General features: G+C 39.4%; 1 protein-coding gene across 5 annotated transcripts in view; it reads right to left on the reverse strand.

The window, feature by feature from the left end:
* Positions 1 to 6,792: 6,792 nt before the first annotated feature.
* IL13RA2 (interleukin 13 receptor subunit alpha 2) overlaps positions 6,793 to 24,701 on the reverse strand; it is a 72,597-nt gene continuing 54,688 nt past the window's right edge. For 4 of the 5 annotated variants that reach the window (XM_029930900.1, XM_029930899.1, XM_029930901.1 and 1 more), the window contains 9 exons: positions 24,466 to 24,589; positions 22,115 to 22,266; positions 20,316 to 20,469; positions 19,691 to 19,811; positions 16,005 to 16,189; positions 14,942 to 15,087; positions 12,838 to 12,982; positions 7,725 to 7,840; positions 6,793 to 6,938 (listed from right to left, as the gene is read on the reverse strand). In XM_029930900.1, coding sequence (XP_029786760.1) covers positions 6,888 to 6,938; positions 7,725 to 7,840; positions 12,838 to 12,982; positions 14,942 to 15,087; positions 16,005 to 16,189; positions 19,691 to 19,811; positions 20,316 to 20,469; positions 22,115 to 22,266; positions 24,466 to 24,589 — 1,194 coding nt within the window. In that variant the 3' untranslated portion in view covers positions 6,793 to 6,887. The remainder of the gene's footprint in view (positions 6,939 to 7,724; positions 7,841 to 12,837; positions 12,983 to 14,941; positions 15,088 to 16,004; positions 16,190 to 19,690; positions 19,812 to 20,315; positions 20,470 to 22,114; positions 22,267 to 24,465; positions 24,590 to 24,701) is intronic. The other variant, XM_029930903.1, reaches the window with a different exon arrangement.

The raw sequence follows: 24,701 nt of genomic DNA on the forward strand, positions 1-24,701 counted from the left end.
CAAAGCACGAGCAGGGGAGGGGCAGAGAGAGAGGGAGACACAGAATTCAAAGCAGGCTCCAGGCTCTGAGCTGTCAGCCCAGAGAGCAACACGACGTTCAAACTCACAAACTGCGAGATCATGACCTGAACCAAAGTTGGTCGCTTAACTGACTGAGCCCCCCAGGTTCCCCAAAAAGCAGACTCTTAATATAGATAGAGAACAAACTAATGATCACCGGAGGGAAGTTGGGAGGGGATGGGTTAAATAGATGACGGGGATTAAAGAGTGCAATTGTGATGAGCATAGAGTGATGTATGGAACTGTTGAAACACTATCGTACACCCCGAACTAATATAAAACTGTATGTTAACTGGAATTAAAATAAAAACTTAAAAAGCCAAACAAATATAAAAAAATAAAATAAATAAATTTAACAGGAAACATGCAACATCTATTTGAAGACAATTTGGGGGGCACCTGGGTGGCTTAGTCAGTTAGGCCTCTGACTCTTTATTTTGGCTCAGGTCATGATCTCATGGTGTTTGAGCCCCACATCAGGCTCTGTGCTGACAGTATAGAGCCTAATTTGGATTCTCTCTCTCTCTCTCTCTCTATCCCTCTTCCGCTCTTGGTCTCTCTCTTCTCTGTCTCTGTCTCTGTGTCTCTCAGCATAAATAAATGAACTAAAAAGAGAAAAAAGCTGGGGTGCCTGGGTGGCTCAGTCGGTTAAGCACCCAACTTTGGCTCAGGTCATGATCTCATGGTCCATGAGTTCAAGTCCCACATTGGGGTCTTTGCTGTCAACACAGAGCCTGCTTTGGATTTCCTATCCCCCTCTCTCTGCCCCTCCCCCACTTGTCTTCTCTAAATAAATAAATAAACTTTAACAAAAAAGATCATTTTGTATTGCTACTGAAATATACAATTTATTACCTGACAAAATGGAAAGGTATACGTTTTCTTTGACAGGAAAATTCAATCTTGTAACAGTAACAATTCTCTCCTAATTATTCTGTAATTATGATGTGATCTCAATAAAAACACCAATATGATTGAGGACAATAAAGCAAGCTAATTCCAAAACACAGTGGAAAAACGAAGATGTAAAAACAAGGAAATTTCTGAAAAAGAAGACTGATGAGATGGGACCATTGTCCTTAGTGGATTTTAATGCATATTATTAAGATACATAATTAAACAAAGGTATTGGCGCCTGGCTAGTGCTGATACATGATTAGACTTAGTTCACTGGGAAAGAAAAGAAAGTCCAAAATAAACTCAACTACGCATTCACACACATACATAGTAGTTTTGTCTGAATGTTTTCGTCCCCGCCTCCCCTCCAGGCAATTAATGTTGAAATCCTAATGCTCAGTGTGATGATATTATGAGGTGAAGACTTTGGGAGATGCTTAGGTCATAAGAGCAGTGCCCTTATGACTGGGATTCATGCCCTTATGAAACAGATCCCATGGAACTCCCATATGCTTATTGTACGGATACAAGTGGAGTCTGAACCTGGAAGAGAGCCTTCACTTGACCATGCTTGAACATGAATCCTGGACTTTTGGCCTGCAGAACTATGAGAAATACATTTCTGTTATTTACTAGCTCCTCACTGTGTGGTATTTTGTGGTAGCATCGTTTCCCTAAGGAGAGAAAATAAAACAAAACAAAACAAAACCCCAAGGCAACTTGGCTATATGTGTGACAACATCCCTCACGACCTTGTAACATGAGACCACTTAATCAGACCGCATGTTTGTGTCTTACCATATATGGGAGACAAAGACATACAACATGTACAAAAAACTATGCCATGTGGTGTTTGGGGCTCAGTTCTTCGGGTACGAACCCAACTGGGCGGTGCTGGCATGAATAAAGTTGCTTCCTGGAAAGAAAAGCCCCAGTATCACGACTCTCTGTGTGAGAATCCTGCTACAGTTACAGCAGCCTGAACAAAGATACACACACACACACACACACACACACACACACACACACACACACACATTAAATATATGGTAAAGGTGGAACGTGCCATTTCACATTGGGAGAAGATAGTTTGTTCAATAAATTGTGATGCAATTTGTGGGTAACTTCCTGGGAAGAAACCATAAACTTGTAAATTATTTTATATACCCCATAATTCACACCTAAGTTCCCTACCCAAAATTCCCTTTATCTTTGATTGGCAATATCCACCAATGAAGCTCAAGCACCTCCTCCCCTTTCTCCTTCTTCCTCTTTCTGAGCAGCTGGGACAGATCTAGGTAGGCACCCATGATGCAGAAGAGTGGAACCATAGTGTGCGAGAGTGGGGTGTTAGAGATGAAGGGCAGGGGGTTGAAAGGATATTCATGCAGTCATAGGAACCTAGTATGGGGAATCACGACTCAAATAGAGTGAGGTCCACAAAGATGGGGGGTGGGTAGTATGAGATGTCAGAGCCTGATTAGGGTAAATAGAACCCATGATGGGACCCGTCCTGACACTGGCAGTCGGTGCCCAAGTGGGATAAGGAAGGCATCTGTGCAGGAGAGCAGCTCAGTATCCAAAGAGGAGGCTGGCCTGGGGTATAGAGTCAGAGCTTGAGTGGGGAGAGAAGGAGACTCACAAGGAGGCAGGCTGGCATGGAAAGTTAGAGGCCAAACGAGATGAGGAGCACATCCACACATGACGTGGGGGCTGCCCTGTGTGGACACTCAGAGACTGAATAGAGTAAGGAAGTTATCTGCACATGATAGAGTCCAATGAGAAGAGCTCGAAAAGAATGAGTACGTATAGCTTTCATATACTGGCTTCTAAATTCCATTTTCCAGTGAAAAGAATTGGGACTTCTTGCTGAAAGAGATTATTTCATGGCTAGGGCAGGAAGAGTACAAGATAGGCCCAGAATATTTGTACCCAAAGCATGGAATTGCTCAAAGAATGGTGGGGACAAGTCAAGGGGACAGAGAAGCCGAGTTAAAAGGGTCCCAGTGTCCAACAAATATGGAACAGCCTTAACACCAAAATAAATAATAGTGATAGATTATAATTCAGTGACTAAAAGAAGAGACCACTAATTTAACAGATATTAATTAATAAATCTAAAGTTTGATGAGGAATAGAACCTTTTAAAACACAAAATGCTTAATAATTACAAGGTGGAGGAAGAGTAACATTACAGGAAAGAAGCTTGATAGCAACCACTTTAATGAGGTGATCAAAGTGAGCACCGTCAACAATGGGACACGCTGAAATCATGCACCACCTGATAGAGCCTAACTGTTCCTCTGATGTTTCTGTCAAAGACGCATGATGTGAATCTAATCATGAGGAGACATTGTGTAAAACAAAAGTGAAGATACTTCTACAATATGGCTTGCTTCTGGTTCAGGCATCCAGGTAAAATTGGCCTCAGAGCATGAGTTGGAAAACGTTTCTTCCCCAAATACATATAGAATGAGTGTGTGGGAAATTGACATGAATTCTTGTTTAAATATTTGGTAGAGTTCACCAGGGAGGCCATCTGGGCCATCTGGTTGCTGTGTGGAGAAGTTTAAAAGTTACTAATTCAATCTCTCTTGTTTACTGTTCAGATTATTTTTTCTTGAGTCAATTTCAGTCACTTGTGTCTTTCTAGGAGTTTGTCCGTTTCATCCAAGTTTTCTCATTCGTGGCATGATATTCCCTTATAACCATTTTTATTTCTGTAAGGTTGGTAGCAATTTCTCCTTTTTCATTTCCAATTTTAGTAATACGAGTTTTCTCCCTCCCTTTTATCAATATAGCTAAACGTTTGTCAGTTTACTGATCTTTTCAAGATCATCTATTTTTCTATTCTCTATTTCATTTATTTTGCTCTAATTTTTATTATTTACTATTTTATACTGACTTTGGGTTAAGTTTGTTCTCCTTTTCAAGTGTCTTAAGTGGAAGATTACATTTTTTATTTTTTTCTTCCTTTTTTATGATATGAATTTATAGCTATTAATTTTTTTAAAACACAGGCTTAAAATGTCTGCTTTTTGATTAATTAATTCATAATTTTGTTGTTACAGCAGCTGTTATAACTGCCATTTTACTTTTTGCTTTCCCTATGCCTCATGCTATTTTCGCATTTTCTCTTTATTGCCTTCATTTGTAAGAGAATATTTTCAGTATAGTATTTCAGTTACGTTAACGATTGGTCACTTTTTAAAAAAATTTGTTTTCGGGGTACCTGGGTGGCTCAATCAGTTAAGCGTCCGGCTTTGGCTCAGGTCATGACCTCGCAGTTCGTGGGTTTGAGCCCCGCCTCGGACTCTGTGCTGACAGCTCACAGCCTGGAACCTGCTTTGGATTCTGTATCTCCCTTTCTTTCTGACCCTCCCCTGCTCTCACTGTCTGTCTCTCAAAAATAAATAAAAAACATTAAAAATATTTTAAAAATTATTTTCCTGGTTACACTAGAGCTTTCAGTAAACATCTTTTTTTTTAAATTTTTAATGTGCATTTATTTATTTTGAGAGAGAGAGTACGAGCTGGGGAGGAGCAGAGAGAGAGGGGGACAGAAGATGTGGAGCAGGCTCTGTACTAACAGCAGAGAACCCGATGCGGGGCTCAAACTCACAAACCGCGAGATCATGACCTGAGCCAAAGTCAGACACTTAACTGACTGAGATGTCCAGGCGCCCCTCAGTACACATCTTGACTGATCAGATCTACTTCAAATTTAGCCAACTTAATGAAGTGAGATACAGAAACGTTACTCCCATGTAGCCCTACCCTTAAACTTTTCCAGACTCTATTCCAAATAAAATCGGCCCCTTTAGGGAGAGCTACTGAGCTCCCTGTTCTTATCGCCTGACTCTCCCCCTATGTGAACCTCTTTGCTGCTGCTCCCCAGATGGGAGCAGGAACCTTTACTCTTGCAGTGCCACCCCTTACAAGCAAGACTCCAGACTTGGGGGCAGGGAGGGGAGGGGTATCGCTGGTCTTCTTGGTTGGCCCTCCCAGCATAAGACCTCTGCCTCACGTGGAAACTGGGCTGAAGACTACTGGAAGCCAGTATCCTCAGCTTGCTGTGCCTGGGAAAGAGTTAGGTGGAGGGAGGGTGCCTCAAACGTCCCTTGCCAGGAACCGAGCTTCTGCAACACAGAACTGGGAAGAATAAGTAATGCCCCAATCCCTCTTGGAGAGAAATCATAGACATAAAACTGGGGTAGGGGCATTTTTACGGAACAGCCTGAGCAGACTAATCAGAACGGAGGTTGGCTGTCAGGAGTGGGCATGTCATTAACAGGGCACAGTGAAGAATAAAATACGGGACCCCTTCTTCAAAACTCATTGAGAATTTAATAATTTGCTAACCATATTACATCTTAATTCCTATTGCCATAGGGGTTTTAATGTTTAACGAGGCTAGGTCTACTTAGGGCAGTGGGGATGTATCCTATCATTGATTACAAGTGGCAGTTGAGGATGGCATTCTGGTTTACACCTCAGTTTTAGCTCTTTCCCCCCTTTTAGAGATAAATGGTCACTACCAAGAATAGTCAAAACTGTGGTTACCCTGCTCATGGGCCTACCTCTCCATTATATTCATCTCTTTCATTCTAAAATGCTCCTACAGGATCATGGTGGGGGGCACTTGTGAGGAGAGGCACTGGGCGTTACATGGAAACCCATTTGAAAATAAACTATTAAGAAATAAAATAAAATGCTCCTACGTATGTATCAGTGCTTTTCAAATTGAATGTGCAAATAAATCACCTGGATATGTTCTTAAAATTGAGATTCCTAATTGAGTAGACTTGGGTTAAGGTCTGAGATTCTGCATTTCTAATAGAGTCCAAGGAAATGCCCACTCTATTGGTCTGTGGACCACAGAGAAGAAACACTCAGCATAATATAAAACAGAAATTGGTTCAAACTAAAAGCTTGGCTCTTGCTTGTCATCTATAGGTCCTTATACCATACGTTTTTAAGCAACTGCCTACACTTAGGTTGCCACATTCTCTCCCAGGAGTCAATTGTCAATTAATCTGAAAGGTGTATGTACTTTTAAAAAACTTCTTAGTAATTTCAAAGGCTTTTGCCTTTTGGTCCCTGAACTTTAAAAAAAGAAAAAACACCATCAGAAAGTAGAAAATGCTGTCTGCCAACTAGTACAGGAAATTCCAAGCTTTCACTGCGTATTTGTGACATATGAACTTTTCAAAATGGTCTCTCTATTCATTTCATTATTTCCAGCCTTTTAGTCATTGCATTCCTTCTACCTTTTTCATGAAATATAAAGCACACATTTAGACTATGAATGTACTGAAATCTTCTTGCTTCTTATCAGTCCTCTCCAAAGGTTACTTTTAAAGCCACACAATCTTACTTATGGTGAATACATTCATCACAAGTACAATTAAAAAAATTAGAGGGGCTCCTAGGTAGCTCAGTCAGCTCAGGTCATAGTCTCATGGTTTGTGAGTTTGAGCCCCACGTGAGGCTCTGTGCTGACAGCTCAGAGCCTGGAGCCTGCTTTGGATTCTCCCTCTTTCTCTGTCCCTCCCTTGCTTGCACTGTCTGCCTCTCTCTCCAAAAATAAATAAACATTTAAAAAAGTTTTAATTAGAATCTCATCTCCCAAGATTTAATAATATCTCTGGCTTAGTGCAAGTTATAAAATCACATTGTTTTATTAATACATCAGTGAATAGACTGACCCAACCCTTGACTTATCAATGTGTCTAACCATGGATTAACAAGGAAAAAAAAACCTATTAACAGAATCCAGAAAATGTACTACTAGTTGAGGATTTGAGTATTCTAAAGCTTATTTAAATACAATAATGTTTTTAAAGTAAGATTTATTCAAATTTTTGAAAAAAACATTCCTTTTAATAAGACGCATTTAACCTTTGGCCATAAGTCTTGAAGTTATTGAGTCAACAGAATGTGTCCTGATGAGAGAAGACTTCTTTTTCTCCATAAAAGACCTGAAATTAAGAAAGAGCTCCATTACTAACAAATAGTCATTAATAACATAAACTATTTCAACTCAGACTAGTAACACAGAGAAGCAGGTAAAAATAAAGCATTCAGCAGAGAAATAAAGTGAACTATTTCATACACATTCAAATTTCCCTTTATCTTTAAAAGACTTGGCATTAAAATATTTTTTTCCAAGTCACAATTTCTCCTTAAAGCCCACCAACCTGTAGTGACCTTCATCTTCTGAAATTCTCTAACAGTCTCTAGACAACGCGAATAAGAATCATCTAACAACAACTCACTGTGCAGGTCATATTTTTTATGGAGTCTATTTTCCCCCAACTAGAGTATGAACTCTTGGAGGGCAGGCAACTTCTTTTTCAATTTTTGTGAAATTTGCCTGTGACAGACGAGTAATACATTTCAGTCTCCATCCAGTTTAAATAACTCTTTTCTTCCTCCCAATCCTGCTTTACTCCTGTGACTCTTTCCTCATATTGTTCCCTAATCTAGAAGTAAACAGTGTTTCATGTTCTAAATCATTGTTCCTATATTTCAACAAATGGAATTTTTTACCTTTAAAATTTAAATTTTACCTCCAAATTTAGCTTAATAGGATTAAATTTTTAAATTATTATATTTTCTGAAGACAATCATCATAATCCGTACAACATTAATTGTATAGCCACAGTGTACAGGAAAAATGATAAAATACAGGTTCATCAGTTCTAGATGCAGAATGTTGTTTGTTATCTACTATCTCAGGCTGAACATTATATTATCCAACGTACCATTTTCAGTACAGTTTTGTGGTTGTACAAAAGCAGACAAGTTATTAAGAAAGCAAACAATGAGATAAAAGCCAATGGCATCACAAAAACCTCCAAGGTTTCCTCCCATATGTCACCTGGGATTAAAAATCACAAAAAAAAGGAGGATGGGTTAGAGTTTATGATTATTGTTCAATGTTAATTATTTTATAAATAAGCCAGTAAGTAGTAAAGAATTGAGTTAAAGTCAGCAATTTCTGCCATATTTCCTGGTGCGTAGATACCACAGCTATATGTGAGCATAGCATTCCTTTCATTTGTGCACTTTCTATATAAAACAATTACTTTACTAAACTGCAACATCTCTTCATTTCACTTAATGAAACAACTCCCCAAAGCTCAATTTTTATTTTCTGATAGGCTTTTGTTTAAAGTCTGACCTTATAAAATTTCATAACAAATGATAAAATATTGGCTAAGTGATGATGGAAACAGGTCTTGTGTATCTCTTAACTCTTAATATGTCAAAGGTTTATATTGTATCATATAGTGCTATAGTGAGCAAGAGCTGGTGACAGGAAGCAGACTACATGACCAGAAAAGATGCCACTTTCGGCATGGGGATTATTTTGAGCCGAAGGCAATCAAGACCCAGCAGACTCAAGAAAAACATTTACCTCTCCCTTAACTACATAAAAGAATTTAGACAGGGGGCCTGACTCTGAAAGAGAGCTATTACTAGAGACAACTTCTATTTGAATACTCTATGTCTATGAAAGGGCAAACAATCTAATTACAGTAGTGCCTCAACCCTCCCCCCCCCACCGTCCTTGTCCATGGTTTTGCTTTTACCCGTGGCCAACTGCAATCCAGAAACAGATGATCCTCTTTCTGATGTATCATCAGGTCAAGCCTAACACTATGCCATAATGCCTACGTCTTTTATCTCACTTCGTCTCATCACTTACTCGTTTTATCATTCATTTCATACCATCACAAGAAGAAGAGTACAGCATAAGGTATTTTGAAAGACCCCATTATTACAGTACGTATATTGCTATAATGGTTTTATTTTGTTATTGCTGTTAATCTCTTACTGTGGCTAATTTGTAAATTAAACTTTATCATAGATTATAGAGGAAAAAAACAGTTTATATAAAGTTCAGTACTCTCCATGTTTCAGGCATTCACAGGGGGTCTTGGAATGTATCTCCTGTGGATAAGGGGAGCACTACTGTACCAAACATCTCCTCTTCTTGTGATCCTGTGAATTACCCTCCTCTGCCTTTGAAGTCCCAGGCCCTGATCCCATTCCTTAACCCATGACGGCATCTAAGCCGCAACTGCCCCACTTGCCCTTGGGTCTCACATTTCTGTGGGGCTCCTATACTTATGACATTAAATTTGTTTTTTGGGGGGCACCTGGGTGGCTCAGTTGGTTAAGCATCCAACTCCTGATTCGGCTCAGGTCATGATCTCACAGTTTGTGAGTTCAAGCTTCACATCAGGCTCTGCACTTACAGCACAGAGCCTGCTCGTGATTCTCTTTCTCCCTCTTTCTCTGCCCCTCTTCTGCTCATGCTCTTTCTCTCTCCAAATAAATAAATTTCTTTTTAAAAAAAAAGAAAAAATTGATTTGTTTTACTGTTAATCTGTCTAATTATGAGAGCAGCCAAAGAACCTAGAAGAGTAGAAGGAACATTTTCCCTCCACAACAGTGGGGAGAGTCCTTTGCTTTTTCTAAATTTAGATTGGCAGAAGAAAATATTTATGGAACTAGTTCCTTGGGCATAGTACCTCTGGTAAAGATTTGGTATTAGTATTTCAGATTTTTGTTGATCCTTTTCCTGTTTCCCTTTGTCATTTTCTAGGATTTGAGCGCTTGGCTTTATGACTCGTGAAAATATTCTGCTAACCAAAGGGGGCACGTACCCCCCTTTGTGCATTTGGCAGATGGCCAAACAGTCTGTCGACATGAGCTGACTGTATTTAGGACTGGGTCCAACTTAAAAACCAAAACTGGGGTCAACTAGGTCTATGGTGAGGTTTCCTTGTCTGACCCTGTCAGCTATCAGGGGACATTTTGTCATAAGGGGTCCCAGTCTATAAGGGGCCTTTGTCATCTCAACCTTTGTTGTCTCGTTGTGATAAAAAAAAAGGTCTTTGTTTTCTTATGGTGGCTCTTGTGAGGGCTGCATCTTTTGCACTCTCCTCTGGGATATCTTCTGTGTCTGTGGTTAAGCCTTGAGAGACTTACTGGTCTGAGTCACTATTCAGATTAAGAGGTGCTACTTATCAGTGGCCAGCCAATGGATCTTTTGAATTGGACTTCTAGATTGAAATTTCTTTTTATAGAGCACTCATCTTGTTGATATCGGTGGAGAAACTAAATTAAAAATGGGACACAAAGGAATATATTGGCTAGCCTTCGGGACTCCCTTAACAAGATGAAGGAACATAAATTAGAACAAAAATTAAAGTCGACATCCAGTGTAAATTCCCCTTTTCAAAATCCAGCTCCATTTGCCTGTCTTAGCTTCACTTTTCCTCCAGCATCTACAGAGAGCACTCTAGCCTGATCTCCAGACCCAGGAGGTACAGGTTACCTGTACAAATGCTGAACGCTAGGAAGTGATTTTAGCAGAAGCACTCAAGAAGGGTGGTGGGGCTCACTCTGCTATTCCTTATAACTCCTCCTACTTTCCAGGGCTCTACCAGCTTCAGGTCTTCCTATATGACATCCTTTTCAGGTATATCCTGGACCCCCACCACAAAGAGTTCATGTCCCACGAAGAGAAGCAAATCTTTGAAATAACAAAGCCCCTTTACCTCCAATTTTCCAAAGATCATACCATGTTAGAGAGGAGTTGGAAAGATTTGTGGCCATTCATCCTCCCACTCACAAGGACCTTATTAGACGCTTAGGGGTGTTCTTCCCACCTCTAGGTATCTTGCAGTTGAAAGACCAATCACATGGCTCCCTGAGGAAACTGTACCCCCACACCCCAGAGGAAACAGACGACCAGAATTTCTCCTAGGCCTTCCCACAAATGATCAGCTGAAGGCCAATGTTCACGGGCTGACAGAAGCAACAGGAGAGGCTTCTCCCCTCCAGCCTGGCGACAAAGGTGAATTGGTCCAAGGTCAAACTGCATACTCAGAAAGAAGGCCTTTGCTTAAAAGTTTTATGCAGACTTTACAAGGGCCTGTGCAAATTCTTCAACATCAACTCAAATGCCCTCATATCTATCCCTGAAGAAGGGCTTCAGTACGGACCCTCCCAGAGTTGATGGGTCATCAATACTGCAGTTAAGACTGTACGTAGTATACATTAAAGGATGTATTAGTTTGAGGATATGATGAAAAACTCAGCATATCCACTGTATGCATTGACTAATGATAAGACATAATTCAGGATATGATTTTCTCAATGTCAGTTCCCCAGAGTCTGCAGATTTCATATACAGTGACCAAAATGATTAACAGAACCAGTATGTGTTCTTTCTGATTCTATACATCTCTTGGTTAATTGAGGTCTCCCTTTCTACCTGTTTTTTCTTCATGGCCCTTAGTAATTATATAATGCAGTTGGCTTCTTTATTGCTTAGCTCTATTCAATATAAAAATAAAATATCAACTCTGTAATGACAGGGATTTTTACTGCTGTATCTCCAATGCCTGAAAAAGTCTGACACATATTAGGTGCTTTATAAATATTTAATGAATGAAAGAGAACAAGGATATCGATATAATAGGGAGATAATAGCCAAAAAGAATTCTATTATTATGGAACAATATGAAAACAGATGAATGATTGATAGATGCCAGTATCTGTCTGGATCTACATCTACATATGTATTTACATATCTATATACCTAAAGAGCAATGCTGAGTTAATTTCCTTCGCTTTTGAATAATTATTAGTAGCTTCTGTTGATAAAGCTAGTATACCATAAAGCATAGTAATATCTTGCCTCTGTCTCAAGACTTTTTGTTTAGGGGAGTCTGGGTGGCTCAGTCAATTAAGCGTCCGACTTCGGTTCAGGTCATGATCTCACAGTTCATGGGTTCGAGCCCTGCATCAGGTTCTGTGCTGACAGCTCAGAGCCTGGAGCGTGCTTTGGATTCTGTGTCTCCCTCTCCCCTCTGCCCTTCCCTTGCTCACACTCTGTCTGTCTGTCTGTCTGTCTGTCTCTCTCTCTCTGTCTCTCTCTTTCAAAAATAAATAAACATGAAAAAATTAAAAAAAGACTTTTCAGTTTATATTGTTATTTAATTTATGTCTTTTTTATCATGTCACTTTAAGTCAGAATTGGAAGTGAATGGCATATACTTTTACTAATGATGACATATTAATTGGAAAAATACTCATTAGGCACAGTACTAGACACTCAAAAACAAGTGCACTCTTGATTTCAAGTCAGGTCATGATTTCACATTTCGTGAGCTTGAGCCCCACGTTGGGCTCAGCGCTGACAGCACAGGGCCTGCTTGGGATTCTCTCCCTCCCTCTCACTCTGCCCCTCCTCCACTCATGCTTTCTCCTTCTCAAAAAAAAAAAAATTAAAAAAAAGATTTCTGTTCTCTTGAAAATTGAAAGCATAGGAAAGTACTGATTAAAATAGGATTCCCCCCAAATAGAACTAGCATATTTTCTTTAGTGACGGTCACCAAAATAAGAATATTGCTGAGAGAGCTATAACAAGATTATTAAACTAGTTTACTCCCAGTTAAAACTGGAAATGAGATTTCCCATAAACCTATGTTTGAGTCCTTGCTCATTTATCTTCTCTGTTTATAGCCTGTATGCAAGTGCATTTTGATTTCCACAATTACAAAATAGACCACAAGAAAATTATCTTGCTAGCAAAGAGCTACAGCTGTTTAGCCACTGCTCTTTTTTTTTATTGTAAATATGTTTTATTTGTTTTAAGTTTAGTAATTAAGAACGAGTATAATTTTACTGGTATTCTTTGCAGAATACAGTAAATTCTGAATTTCTAAAACCCTAATATCACATTATGTAAAATATGAATGTAATTTTTAAGAGAGACTCATTGTATTAAGGCAGCCTTTAACAAATTCTTTTGCATTGTGACCAATCTTTTGTTTTTAGTCACTGATCTTCTCCTACCTTTCCAGCACTGTTTACCACTCCACTCACTCCAAATTCCATCATCCGAGCAATAGATGTTCACTTTGCTTCTTACCGAAAAGCATAATTGTTGGCTTTTGTTTGAGATTCTTGTGGTGTGTAGCTCATTTTCGACGGTGGTAGTCTGAAAGTCAAGTAAAAACAAGATGCTATCATTGGATCTAATTGTCGCTAGATGGATCCCATTTGATTCGTCCCTTTCATAGTGGATTTTGCTACATAAAACATACGCATCAAATGACTGGAAGGGTATGTACCAAAACCTTATCAGTCATTATCTCTCTGTATGGTAGGTTTTTCTTTTCTATTTTCTTCCCCTTCCTTACCTAGAAGTTAAAGTTTTTGCACAGCAATAATGGATCACCCGTAGTGAAGGGCAGGCATGACAGGGCAAAATGCCTGGATCACTTTGGTGTTTCTGATACCCAGTATTCAGATGAGTGTCCCATTTCTCAGATTCTATAAACTAAAAAATGCTACATATCCTGAGTTGGCAAAAAGAGAGTCCTTCATGTGAGCGTCATTTCTATGGAAACTATAGAGTTCATACACATAAAGCTTTTTCCCCCTCCCGATTCTCATTTTGGTTAACTGCCATAAAAGCTGTGTGACAGTGCTCAGGGCTTCACATGACACGACTTCTTCAGATATGAGAATACACATGGCTGGATTATCTCAATGGAAGAAAAATAATCACTGAAGAAATTACTTCAGTTTTAACATTTCTTTTTTTTTTTAATGTTTTTTATTTATTCTTGAGAGACAGAGACAGACAGTGTGAGCAGGGGAGGGTCAGAGAGAGAGGGAGACACAGAATCTGAAACAGGCTCCAGGCTGTGAGCTGTCAGCACAGAGCCCGACACGGGGCTCGAACCCACAAACTGTGAGATCATGACCTGAGCCGAAGCCGGGCACTTAACGGACTGGCGCCCCAGTTTTAACATTTCAAAGGGTTGAACAGTGTTCCCCATCCAAAATAATAGCTTTTGTGGCAACTTTTCTTGGGAAGCAGCATCGTGTAGTGGACCGGGAACAGCCGTATAATTTGACTGTAAGTCAGTTCGTATCCCTGGGACATGTAAATCAATTCAACTGCCAGTTTTCTCATCTGTATATGAAATTAACTGATTAGAACTAATGGCTCACGTTTGCATCTCCACCACTCTCTAAGTTGGAAACCAATGAATAAAATTAACTTATAATTTTATTGCATGGCGAGCAATTCAGGCAGCCCTGTCAGAGTTGACTTCTGACCTGATACTTGTTCCTCAGGAAGTGATTTTTATGTGTGTGTGTTTTCTTTTCTTTTCTTCTCACCTAAGGCCTTTTCATAATCCATCTCATTCTTGCATTTGGCGATTTTAATTTATTGCAAACAAATGCCTAGATTATCTCTGAAACCAATACACTTTAAAATTGGTATGAATGATTATGCTTTCAGACTGCAAACAAGCATCTTTCTTTTGTCCACTAAATTCTATGGTTTTCTGGAAATTAAGATACATGTCCTATACTATTCCACATATGGATAGCAACTGACCTGGGTTCTCAGGTTTGCTGTTTTGTTCAAAATGCTATGCTTATAAAAATAAAATTAAAAAATCGGGGAGCCTGGGTGGCTCAGTCGTTTGGACATCCGACTTCGGCTCAGGTCATGATCTAGCGGTTTGTGGGATCCAGCCCCGTGTTGGGTTCTGTGCTGACGGCTCAGAGCCTGGGGCCTGCCTCAGATTCTGTGTCTCCCTCTCTCTCTGCCCCTCCCCTGCTCATGTTCTGTCTCTCTCAAAAATAAACTTAAAAAAAAAATAAAGACTCAGTCAGCTACGTGTCCAACTCTTGATTTCAGCTCAGGTCATGATGTCACAGTTGTGAATGAGCCTGGAGATGGGCTCTGTCTGGGCGTGGAGCCTGCTTAGGATCCTATGTCTCCTTCTCCTTCTGCCCCTCCCCAACTCATGTCCTCTCTCCCTCGAAAGAAAGAAAGAAAGAAAGAAAGAAAGAAAGAAAGAAAGAAAGAAAAGAAAAGAAAGAAAGAAAGAAAGGCTATGTTTATGATATTCGCAAATAAACACAATGTTCATACCACCCAAGTTGTATCATCTTCGGTGAATTCAATTTCATAAATAAAGCATTTTGCTGGAATGGGTCCGTTAGGCGTGGCCCATTTCAGGTTAACTTCCTCTGAATTCTTCACAGTAATAATAAGGTAGTCCGGTGGCAAAGGTTTAACTGCAAAGCAAAAGGAAACCATTTCAACACGGAGGTTACTAAGTTTAGCAGCAGCTCTTATCAAATGTTGGAGACGCCTAGTAACAGAAGCGTCTAAGATAAATCAGGTGGCTAAAGACTAATCTCTATAATGTGAATTAATATCAAAGTTGCTTGCCGCCCAAGATCAGTTGATTGAGAAGAAACCGGGCTATTTTAGAGACTGATTTTTTTGATAAGTCACATACTAACAAATGTTTAAGCCCAAAAGAAAAGTTAGAAGATCCAAAGCATTACAGTCATTTTTCCACTTTGTAGCATTAGAGACAACTACTGCAACCATTATTATTACTATTTTTATTAATGGCCAGCTCTTACTTAGAGCGTATGATATGTCAGGCACTGAACCAGGGATAAACTCACTCATGTCTCACAAGAAACCTATGAAGGGTCCTCCATTATACTCATTTTACTGATAAGGAAATTGAAACAGATGTTAAAAGTAACTTGCCCAAAGCCACACAGCTACAAAGTGGTAAATCCACGATTCATATCCGGGTATGGCGAACTCTAGAACCTGTCATTCTTGTAACTGTCAGAACCAGGAAGTCAGACTCAGAATATACAACTATTTGCCTATTGAGGTGTAGGAATCCTCCATCATTAACACTGGACAAAAATACTGATAGCAGGCTGACTTTTTGAAGGTGGGGAATAAATTGTAAATTTGAAGTAAAAATTCTAAAAAAATTATTCGTCATTCAATCCTTATTCCTATACTTTTATATTTAATAAGAGGTTCTTCTTATGCTCTGTTGGCCCTCCTTTTTCTGTCTTTGCATTTCCATAAGTTTCTCTGTATCTCTGACCCCATTTCTTCTTTTCCATGTGGTTGTACATGGCTCAAGCTAGAAACATGTTAACGTTGTTTAACTCACCTATATTTTGAAGCTGAAAAATAAAATAGCTAGGTCTGACAGGATCAGAGTCTGATGATCCATTAACACAGATGTAGAAATCTTTATAGTCTGATGCCTCCAAATAGGGAAACCTGCAGCCAATATTTTGTCCATCAACCTGGATGTATTCAGCACACTGTGTTGCGTGGTCCAAGCCATCATACCTGTAAAAGAAGTATTGTAAAAATTGTGTCTTCCACTATCTTATAGTATCGTGGTATTCAATTTTCAATTATCTTAAGACACCAAGTGAATAAAAAAGTCATTTAATGACATGCAATTTTTATAGAGCACCAACTCTATGATAGATCCTACGCCATGTGCTAGGGACACAATAGTAAGGAAAGCAGGCATAGTCCATAATTTCACAGAGATTACAATCTGTTGGGAGTTTTTACAAAATCTCAAAGATAAGGCGAGGATTCTTACTCATGCACTTAAGTTACGTCGACTTGCCCACGGGATTTGTGAATCAAAGAGTAAGATTTCTATAATACAAACCTGGGGTTAATATAGAGAGTCCTGGATGATACTGCCTGTTTTACATTGTCCTGTCTATTAGAAGGGAGCTGATTTAAAAGCAGACCTACAAAATTTGTTATATTTAATAAGATGAATGAAATTCCTTAGAGGATACAATGCACATCAAGAAATAAACCTCAGAAAAGCCAACAGAGGGGTCAAAGAGAAAAAGAAGAGGGGTGCCTGGTGGCTCAGTGAGTTAAGCATCCGACTTCAGGGCATGATCTCACGGTTTGTGAGTTTGAGCCTTGTGTCTGGCTCTGTCATCAGGATAGAGCAGAGCTTGGAGCCTGCTTCGCATTCTGTGTCTCTCTCCCTGCCCCTCCTCTACTTGTTTTCTCTCTCTCTCTCAAAAATAAATAAATAAACATATTAAAAAATTTTTAAGAAATTACAAAAAGAGAAAGAAGAGCTGTCTGGCAAGTAAATATCTAATTTCCCATCTTACTAAGCAAGAAATGTTGCCATACCATTGAAAGTTAACTTCGTTCCAGTAATAAGGCTAATGGGAATTAGGGAGGATTTCCCTACTGATTTTCAAGGCAACAAATTCCCGGTTTATTCGCCAAAGGAATAGCTTGTAATGCAAAATGTGACACGGAAAAGCAGCCCAAATCCCCTTTGAAATTAGGTCAATCCAGCTGCTGATAAGGTACTGATTTCAAACATCCAGACTCTACTGAATTCACTTTAGGCCAAGTATTTAGTTTATCATTGTTGTTTGTTTGTTCCCCCAAGTTGTTATGTATTTTCATGGTGGGGGGGAGAACCTTTTATGATAGAGAAAATATACTTTATTTTTTCATGCAATAGCCAGCAGTGATATACTGGTTGTAGAGAAAGAAAAGAAAATACAAGCGTTCTATAATAAGCTTTAACTTGCCTTTTCAAGTAGCCAAGTATTTACTTTGGGTAGAACTAACTACTTGGTTAGTTCAACTGATTAGAGTTTGAGAGACTTGAATTCTAGGCTTGACTTTACCCAGATTTACGTTGTGCCAGTGGGTAGCCTCCTGGTACCCTTATTTTCCAGTTTTTAAGATGTCAGTATTTCTCCCTCACTATCCTCAGTAAAATGAGGATAAAGCTATGTTAAATATGAACTATATTGTAGAAGAGGGCAGGGACTTCGTCTTATTCACATTCAGCCTTTTTATCTAGAACAGTGCCTGGCATTTAAAAACTACTTAATATTTGTTGAATTAATGAACAAATAAATTAGACCATAAAAATTGACCCCTCCAATCCCAGATGAAAAGAACTAAGACCCTGAAAAGTAAAACTGCTTGCCCAAGACCACTAATTAAATGAAGCCAGAGCAGGGATTAGACCCAGTACTTACAACTCTTAATAGCTTATACCTATCACTTATATATTATCATTTTTCTAAAGAAAAAAGCCATGATAATTTGGGCCTGAAACTCATAAAAAGTAACACTTTGTCCTCTCTTGCTTATTACTGTTATTTAATAAGTGCATAAATTCTGATACATATTTATCAATGTACAAACACCTTCACCATTTGTTTCATTCATTTAACAAATATTTTTTGATAATCTACTACAGGCATAGCACAGATAGATAGTTAAGAGAAATGTAAGAAACAGTTCCTGCCTACCAATCTCTTACAAATTTAAGGGAGCAGACAAAGCACACAATATATGACAAAAATTTAAATGCCATCCAGACAAGTAATTGAGAGTTATAAGTAATAGTTCACAGAAAAACTAAAGGGAAGTTGATATGATCAGTAAAGGGTTAATGAAATTGAATACCAGTTGGGCCTTGAGAGATAGACTAAGAGTTTGTGAGAAAGCCGGAGGGCATTCCAGAGAGCAATGAACACAGAGGCATAAAAGATCATAACATGGGTGAGAAAACAATGTAGAGATGGGTCTAAATGGAAAGGAACATTAGCACTGGTGATACGAGAAGGTAATAGTGGAAAAGCAGTGATACGGTGAGGCAGAAATTTGAATGCCAGCTTAGATTTTTATCCGGGAGGCAATGAGTAGACACTAGCAGTTTAGGAGCAAAAGAGTGGCATATGAAGATAGGAATAGAGGAAGATAAATCTGGCTATAATGTGCAGAATGAATAGGAAGGGAAGGGAATGGAAGCAGAGACGATCACTCGGAGGCCTGGCCCTCATCCAGGTGTGGAATGAGGTGAGCCTACAGTAGAGTTTTTATAGTAAAGACGGGAAGTAAAAAAACAGATGGGCGACCTTGACCTTGCAAAAGAGTGTCAGAATGCAGTGTTCAATGTCACCGTGAAACAATGAAGAAATGAAGCAGATAGAAGATTCAAGACAGCTGGGACACCTGAGTGGCTCAGTCAGTTAAGTGTCTGACTTCAGCTCAGGTCATGATCTCACGGTTTGTGAGTTTGAGTCCCGCATCAGGCTCTGTGCTGAAGCTCAGAGCCTGGAGCTTGCTTCAGATTCTGTATTTCCATCTGTTTCTGACCCTCCCCTGCTCGCACTCTGTCTCTGTCTTTCTCAAAAACAAACAAACATTAAAAAAAAAGAAGAAGACGAAGAAGAAGAAGATTCAAGATGGCTGTAAGTTTCAAAGCCTCAGTGATCATTAAAAGAAGTCAGAAAAAGGATCCAGGGTCACCTGGGTGGCTCAGTCGGTTAAGCATCCAACTTCAGCTCAGGTCATGATTTCATGGTTCGTGGGTTTGAGCCCCGCGTCAGGCTCTGTGCTGACAGCTAGCTCAGAGTCTGGAGCCTGTCTTCGGATTCTGTGTCTCCCTCTCTCTCTGACCCTTCCCTGCTCACACTGTCTCTCTCTCTCAAAAATGAATAAAAACATTAAGTAAAAAAAGAAAAAGGATGCAGTTTTAAGAGGTACCTGCTTTTTAAAAGGCAGGAGTAGAAAATATGGGAAGACTTTTTAGGCTATAATCCTATGTATCTAAAGACTACAAACGTTAATCCAGTACAGTGCTTTCCAGTAGCTACAGCCTAAACCCAATTATTCCCATTGAAAATTCCAAATAATTGTAAACAGCCTTCATTATAAATACAACTCTGAAGAATAATATATTTACTTTAGTGAAAATACAGTTACTCATGCTGTCGATTAATTTTTATAGATATTTTCTTAGTATGGAATTCTTATTATAAAAATACTTACCAGTAAAATAATTGGTAACTGGTATTGAAATGGACACCCATGCCAGGTTTCCAGGAGCAGTATAAATATTGCCAGTTGTAATATACACAATCCATTTCCTGAATCTTAGTTTCCTGATTTCCTAAGGAATGAACGAACTGTGAATGCTTGAAGGGCATGGTGATGACTCATTTGGGAAGTCACTACGCAATTTTAATTCATTTCTTTTGACCCCTCCATTTCGTTTAGTAATCAACATAATCAGGAATATTCCAAAAGGAAGGTGTTAGAAATCACTTCACTGTGAGTGGGCCATGCAGAATCAAAACCCTTTGAGGGCTCATTTAATGATACTAGTGTAAGCATTTGCAAAAGTACTCAATTAATAATTCTAGGATGCTCTGAGCAGTTGAGAAAATACTCACATACATATTTACTAATATGATCCCCTAACCGGGAACTGTATAGCCTGACAAGATGGGTTTGCTGATTAAAAGGATTCAAAAAGGCTAGTCACCCATTCCTAAAAAGAATTCTCTTTGTGGCCACACTTCCATCCAATCTGGTGTATAAGCATAGAGGGGCCTTATGTCCCATATGAATTGTTCTGACAGTATTTAGTATGAAAAGAAAGCTTTGTTTTAACCTTGTGGTGCTATCCAATAAGTAGCTTCTGACCATAAACTCTGAACTTTTGATCCATTTGTGCAGTGGGGAGGCAGCAGTGTGTGTATCTTCGCTTCAATGCCTTTGTTAAGATCAAACCCGTCTTTATAATGTAGATTCTTGGTAATGATGGTCTGTTTGATAAGGAGATGAGACAAAGTTAAGCTTACAAGCAGTGACAGCATCATGAACCACATTATGACAGTCAAGAAGTCACCCGGGAGAGTTCTGAGTGACTAAGAACTTCCTAATTATTATCTGATACAGCATCCTAGACACAGTCCTGGCAGAGGTCACTTGTGCATATTATATCATTCGATGAGATCATTTGAATCTTAAAATCTTATTCAAAAAAACCCCAGGGACACTTGGCTGGATCAGTTGGTAGAGGATGCGACTCTTAGTCTTGGGGTCGTGAGTCTGAGCCCCATGTTGGGCGTAGAGCCTATTTAAAAACAAGAAAACAAAAAACAAACCAACAAAAACAAAAGAAAACCAAAATAACCCCCAAAACTTCTGGCAAAGAGCCTCCATGGCAGGAATTTGAGCTATCACGAAGTTGAGATCAAGAGAATTTTTCAGATACCATATGCATATTACGTGACAAATGACTCATCACATTTCAAATATCACATGAACACTTCAGGAATCATATACAGTAAAATCTCAAAGGAAACTGGGGATAAACCAGACAAATTGTGAGCTCCAGGAGGGCTACAATCATGTCACTTATCGTCGTGTTCCTGAAACGTAGCCAAGTGCCTGGTACAAAAGGTTGCTCGATAAATGTTTGATTGGGGGCGCCTGGGGGGCTCAGTCGGTTAAGCGTCCGACTTAGGCTCAGGTCGTGATCTCACGGTTGGTGGCTTCGAGCCTGGCGTCGGGCTCTGTGCTGACAGCTCAGAGCTGGGAACCTGCTTCGGATTCTGTGTCTCCCTCTCTCTCTGCCCCTCTCCTGCTCGCGCTGTGCTTCTATCTGTCTCAATAATAAATAAACATAAAAATGATTTGAGGTCTCTCTTTGAACTGCCTCACTGAATGAGGAAGGTAATGGTATGGTTCGTAAAACAAAAATGTTTGAATGAACACACGTGACTATGTCGTTAATAGGTCAATGAATGTTTACTGAACACCTGCTATAATATATGCAGAGGACTATGCTGTTTCCTATGGGCCAGTACAAAGATAAATGAGGCTTAATTGTTACAAGGAGAAAGCTCACACACAGTCCAGTAGCACACATAAGGCCCATATAGAAGCATGGAAGTAACTGGAAAATACAATAGAATGTTTAAGTATTCTTCAAGTCAATATGCCATGGGTGGGACCAAGTATTTTGTTTCCCCTGTACTAATAATGGTGGTCTTAATACGGCGTGGGATGAAAACAGGTGTGGAAGGATGCACAGGAGATAACAGCGGGCATGGCACCTTGTTTCTTTTTTAAAAAAAGGTTTTTAAATGTTTCTTCTTTTTTGAGAGACAGAGCATGAGTGAGGGAGGGGCAGAGAGACAGCAGGAGACCCGGAATTTGAAGCAGGCTGCAGGCTCCAAGCTGTCAGCACAGAGCCTGACACGGGGCTTGAACTCACAAACTGTGAGATCATGACCTGAGCTGAAGTCAGACGCTTAACTGAGTGAGCCACCCAGGCGCCCTGGCACCTTTTTATTTCTTAATAGTGGCTATGGAGAGACAGGAATTAGAATGGACAGGGACATTAAAGATCCCGAGAAAGCTCCTCATAACCGCACTGATATTGCACGTGCATGCTTTACTTACCTTCCAGTCCTCGCTATCAATGTTTCGGTATTTTAATTCATATTCTACTGTGCATTCCTCAAAGTTTTCCAGAGACAGTGGAGGTTGCCATTGCAAACAGAGATAACCTAAGTATCCAGGGTCTACTATCTCAAAATCCTGGGGAGGATTAACTGAAATAAAATCAATAAAATATGCTTACTGTTTTTCCTGTATCTTATGACAAAAATTGCTACATCTAGACTACTTCCCTATGTCCATCAGCTGGTGAATAGAGAGCGAAACTGTAGTACATTTATACACTAGAATGCTATCAGCCATAAGGAAGGATGAGGTGCTGATACATGCTATAGCATGGAAAAACCTCAGAAACATTAAGCTAATTGAAAGATGACAGTCACAAAAGATCACATAAGACCAATGTATATCAAATACCCAGAATAGGCAAATCCACAGAGACAGGTCAATTCGTGGTTGCCAGGGGCTAGAGGAAGGGAAGAATCACCGATGACTGCTGAAGAAATATTTGATTTCTTCTGGAAGAATAGAAACAGTCTGGAATTGAGTAATCGGGGTGCTACACAACGCTGTGGATATAATACAGACCACTGAACAGTACACTTTAAAAGGGTGGGTCTTATGTTACATAAATCATATCAATAAAGCTATTATAAAGTCTAGATTAGGGCTATATGCAAATATGGCCTAGCTAGGTGCTAAGTTTTCACAGATACAAGAAATTCAACATGGAGTTCTCTCTGTGGTTAGATGGACCAGAATTTGCCCTACTGATGAGAGCACTTTATTATGTAAATCTCTCTAATAGCAAAAACCGATCAGCATTAACTCAGTGTTTACTATATACATCTAACATCCTGGCACTCACACACAAAAGGGATAGAGAATGTAAAACATGACTACTACGGCTAAATGCCTTAAGAATTATATATAACAAGCAGATCTTGTTGTTCAATTCTGGTTAACTGAACCCTCCAGCCAACTAAAGTTCAGAGCTCTTCCTAGAGTATGGCCAACCAGGGCCATTCTCCGGAAGGACTTAAGGAAAAACAGTCAGGCAGCTGAACAAAGTGGTATCAGGAAAAAATTGATTTTATTTGAGCCGGGGGGGGGGGGGGGGGGGGGGGGAGCAGGTAAGCAACAGTGCTTGGCAGTGGCTCCTCCATCTGGTGATTTTTAAAAAAGTTTAATGTTTATTCATTTTTAAGACACAGAGAAAGCCAGAGCATGAGCGGGGTGGGGGCAGTGGGAGAGGGAGACACAGAATCTGAAGCAGGCTCCAAGTCAGCACAGAGCCCGACACGTGGCTCGAACCCACAAACCATGACATCATGATTGGAGCCGAAGTTGGACGCTTAACTGACTGAGCCACCCAGGCGTCCCCATCTGGTGACTTAAAAAGCAAACAAACAGCTCAGTAGGTTAAGCGTCCGACTTCTGCTCCGGTGATGATCTCACGGTTTGTGGGTTCGAGCCCTGTGTCGGGCTCTGTACTGACAGCTAGGAGCCTGGATCCTGTTTCGGATTCTGTGTCTCCCTCTCCCTCTGCCCCTCCCTGCTCATGCTCTGTCTCTCTCTCTCTCTCGAAAATAAATAAACATTAAATTTTTAAAAAAATATAAAAAGCAAACAAACAATTCTATAAACTTTTCTATTACTAGCAAATCTAATAGTACAATAGTACTGCCCTCATGTTGCCTTTCTGCTAATAATTTCCTTTCATTTTGGCCCATGTGTCTGCTTTAACGCTTAATTTCATAATACTTATTGAGGTGAAGAATCCACAAAAAGAAACTGTGGCACAAATTATAATTTGATATTGGGACACCCATGTACCAATAAAGAAGGTCTTCTACCGAGGATGAAATGACAATCCTGCTGCTTTAACTCTTACGGTTAGAAATGTTTGTGAAATACATTGTTCTGATTACCTTCTGCAGTAAGAAAGATTCAGGAGACATGATTTAATAACTCTATGGTCATTTTTAAACTTTACTTAAATCTCTGTGTATTTTTCATATTTATCTAATTGTCTTAACAGTTAAGGATAACAAACAAGGAAAGTTTCCAGTTAGCTGAGTACCAGGCAATGAGGTTTCAGATAAGTAACCTATTTCTTACAAGACTATACAATAAAGGTATGGAAAGTGTTTTTTAGCTTGGCTTTCACTCTGCAAAATGTTCATTATCATTAGCTACCTTATATGTGAGGCTGACTAGTAAGAATGTATCTTTTGTGTATGGACTTCCTGAAATATTTCCAGTAACAATCCATCTACTTATTATGCTCTAATAGGCTACGCTGAAAAGATGGTTAATAGCCCAAATTTTAAAAGTACTCCATTTTGTTTTACCTTTTATCTCAGCATTTGAAGACACAGAGCTAAATACTGCGCAAATAAGCAGGGTATAGAAGCGTACGACATCCAAATGAACGAAAGCCATTTCTCCAAGATTCAATACCTTGAAATTGCCACTCTGAGAAGGAAAAATACAACATTTAACTTTAACCATACTTCAAACAACCAAATGGGTAAATGGAATTAAAAATACATTTGGAAACTCGGTGCACTTCCTTCCAGGATTTGAA

The sequence above is a fragment of the Suricata suricatta genome, chromosome X (genome assembly GCF_006229205.1).
Source record: "Suricata suricatta isolate VVHF042 chromosome X, meerkat_22Aug2017_6uvM2_HiC, whole genome shotgun sequence".
Lineage (NCBI taxonomy): Eukaryota > Metazoa > Chordata > Mammalia > Carnivora > Herpestidae > Suricata > Suricata suricatta.